This window comes from Mya arenaria, chromosome 1, assembly GCF_026914265.1.
Source record: "Mya arenaria isolate MELC-2E11 chromosome 1, ASM2691426v1".
NCBI classification, from domain to species: Eukaryota; Metazoa; Mollusca; class Bivalvia; order Myida; family Myidae; genus Mya; species Mya arenaria.
In genome coordinates, this window is record NC_069122.1 from 2,483,994 (window position 1) to 2,487,282 (window position 3,289).

At 34.8% G+C, this 3,289-nt stretch overlaps 1 protein-coding gene across 2 annotated transcripts; it reads left to right on the forward strand.

The window, feature by feature from the left end:
* The first annotated feature begins 490 nt into the window (after nt 1-490).
* Nucleotides 491-2,915, forward strand: LOC128237170 (uncharacterized). Of its 2 annotated transcripts, none has more exons than XM_052952461.1 (2): nt 491-542; nt 674-2,915. In XM_052952461.1, exon 2 carries the CDS (start codon nt 739-741, stop codon nt 2,410-2,412), a length of 1,674 nt encoding a protein of 557 aa, XP_052808421.1. In that variant the 5' UTR covers nt 491-542; nt 674-738; the 3' UTR covers nt 2,413-2,915. The 2 variants fall into 2 exon arrangements, with proteins under 2 accessions (XP_052808421.1, XP_052808429.1); XM_052952469.1 differs by having other exon boundaries at nt 499-542; nt 677-2,915.
* The last annotated feature ends 374 nt before the right edge of the window (nt 2,916-3,289 follow it).

The following is a 3,289-nucleotide window of genomic DNA, read 5'->3' on the forward strand; positions in this document are numbered from 1 at the left end:
TAAAAAGGTCCGGAGAGAAGATCTTTCTGCTGCCTGAGCGACATTTAAACAACAAAAACAGCACTTTCGGATTAATTGTAACTGTAGTTAAATGTAACTACCGATAGAACAGACTTGAGTGGTAATGTGTTTTAAAAAAGGTATTGGAATATTATGAAGCCAAAGAACGAGAAAATAAATATGTACAAGAGTACGTTAACTTATTTTTACATTGACTGAAGAGGCAAAATTATTAACTAAAATTAATACCACAACTACTGTTGAAACTAAACGTGAAGAATAAAAACTATTTTCTTTTAAAATTTAAAAATACAGAAACACGTAAATGTTAACAAAAAATTATAGGCACAACCTTTTCAATGATTATTTAGTTAATCGATTGTCCTAAATCCATATCCCGCACTGTGGCAGTTTTTGGTTTATGTAGGCGATTGGCAGTGTGATATGCGCTCGATTTAGACATATTGAAGCCTGTTACTGATTATAAGTGCCCCGACGTGATAACACATCTGTTTTCAACGCAGACACTTTGTTGAATAAATGTAAGCTTAATAGATTATTAATATTTGTAGATTCGGATTAGGATGTTAATTTTCTTTTTAGAATTTAACTCACTATATTTGTTTGCTTTTCTTAGTTCGGTTAATTTAAGTTACTGTTTATGTTTATTTAGCAGATCAAAAAGGTGGAACTTGGTTCAATCTGAATACTGAATTGACATTATAACTGCTGATAGCAATGTCAAGTGAATCTACAGGAATACCGTTATGCGATGGACAACATGACCCTCAGGAAGCGGCAGCTGTCATGTGTCTTGTACATCAGGATTTCCTTTGTCTGCAGTGTTTAATTAACACGAAAAAGCCAGAATGTGACGTGAAACCCATAGACAAGCTATCGCTGAGTGAGAGTCGCTTGTTTGAGGTATTGAAAATTAAGAAATGTCTTGCTGAGCGGAAAGAAATTGTTCAGAACCATTCAAAAACTGTTCATGAAAAGATTGATCAGCTGAAAGCTCAAATTAAAGATCACGCCGAGGAATTGGTAAGGAAAGTGGAAGAAAATGTAGAAAACACTTCGAAGGATCTTGAGACACAAGCTAAGACTCTGCTAGATAATAATAATGATCAAGAGAAAAAAATTCAAGAACTTGAAGCTGAAATATCCGTAAAAACCAAAGATGCTGAAAATATCACGCAAAACGAGATAAACAATATGCAAACAAAGTTAGGATATATCACAGTTAAGAACGATGATACAATAATGGGTAGTTATGAAAAGAAACTGACATTGTCTGGAGACTCAGATAATAGATTAGGTAAAGTGATGATCTTTGACCATGAACACTATGATGAGGTGCAAGACAATGCTGTAGGAATAAGAGACACAAATGGAAGAAAGCAATCGCAACACATATCTGTTTGCCAGGATGCCGACAACACCTGTAATCCATCGGAAGCCGGACCTGAAGTTCCGCCTCGCAACCACAACGGACAAAGATCGGCATCTGTAGAAGCGACGGGTTCATCTAATATGGAAGACACTGATAAGATTGCCAAGGCATTTTTGAATCCTCCAAACGGAGAAGAAGGTGAAACTGAAACAAAGTCCGGCAAGGAAGCAAGCAAAAATCAAGGCGAAAGTACTCAAGCAAAAGGATCTTCAAAAACAAATAAACCGTCTAGCAAAAAGTTTGAGTTTCGTCCATTCGCTGGTTTGTCTGGGTTGCCAGATAATCAGCTTTATGTCCATAAGAGCTCTACAAAACCGAAAAAGTCAAACGCAGCAATAACTAACATTTTAGGAACGGATCATAATGCGTTGGTTTTGTTGGATGAAAACAAACACCGGATTATTATTTCCGATTTCAGTGGAGAAATCAAGGTTACACATGCGCTATCAAAAGATCCAATTAAGATAACAAAGTATAAAGGAAATTCGTTTGCAATATTGAACTGTAAAGACTTAAAGATAAAAAAGTTTTCAATTGAGCACAAAGATATAAAAACATCAGACTTAAAACTGTCTGGGTCTGTACCAAAGCCCATCCACGTTCTCGGATTTGAATGTGGAAAGGGAAAAGATTGTCAACAATTTGCGTTGAGTGGGATTGTAAAGGAAGAAGGAAGAGTGATGCTCATAAATGCAGAAACAGGCAAAGTTTCGGATGTTAGAGGCCCATTCAAAATGTCTTCGTCTGAGGAACACCACGACCCTGGAGATTTTAAAACCTTGTATGACTTTGAAAAGAATGCTGTATATATACTAAACATACCTAGTAAAAGCATAAATGCTACTCCTTTGAAAAGAAAGGTTTTGAGTGGAAAGTCCAGTGGAAGGATGATGGTTTTGCCCCTGATCATGTGGTTTTTGACGATCATCACCTGTACATCACATCCAAGGAAAATGTAACACTCTTTTCAAAGAAATCTGGAAAAACCATAGCAACACACACCGCAAACATAGGCAAATTGAAGGCAATCTGTTTGATGAAGGATCGACGCCTTGCAATAGTGTCGTGCGATTCTACCGAGCCGCTGATGTCAATGACACTTGAATTTATCGCCCTGTAAGAACAGTGCCGAAAGTGGTGTACATAATTTGAAGGAAATTGCATACTAATCGGACGAAAAATTAACAATATAAAGAGTTTTCTTTTATAGTATATGTTCTTGGATATGACATTCATTTTATTTTTAACTCTTCAAGTTTCATTGAGTTACACAATTGTTGTGTTTTAGATACGACTATTCCTAAACAGATTTGCAGATGTTGCGGATAACCTTATCAGAGACTGTTAAATATTTTGTCTGTTTTGGTTTAAACGTATGCGTGGATTTGATTCTAAAGTAGATTTGATATACCTGGACAATAATATAATATTTATTCAAGAAATTAAATTTAATTGTGTTCGCTTTTTGTAAATATATGCATAATAAAAAAAAAAAACGTGCTGTTTGGTGTTAGTGTTTGTTGGTCATAAAAGTCAGTTAAAGACTAAATTTGAATAAATATAAAAACAAAATGTTGCTACGGAAATATGTGAACGAGTCCCTTTTATTCCACACGCTTTAAATAGCTATGCTTTCATTTGATCAAAAAGTTGTCATCTGACAACAAAGTTGTTTAGAAAGAAATTCCGACAATTTTTTAGAATAACAACGATATTTCAAATAACGTTTTATGTAAAGAAACTTTAACATTTAAAGATAATTATCTTAATTTGTAGACACAACGTACATGCCTCCTGGCCAGGCATATTTATGAAATACAATATTTATTGTTTCAT

Excerpts from the sequence above, each read along its gene's own strand:
- LOC128237170 (XM_052952461.1), top strand. The coding sequence starts at position 739 with ATGTCAAGTGAATCTACAGGAATACCGTTATGCGATGGACAACATGAC.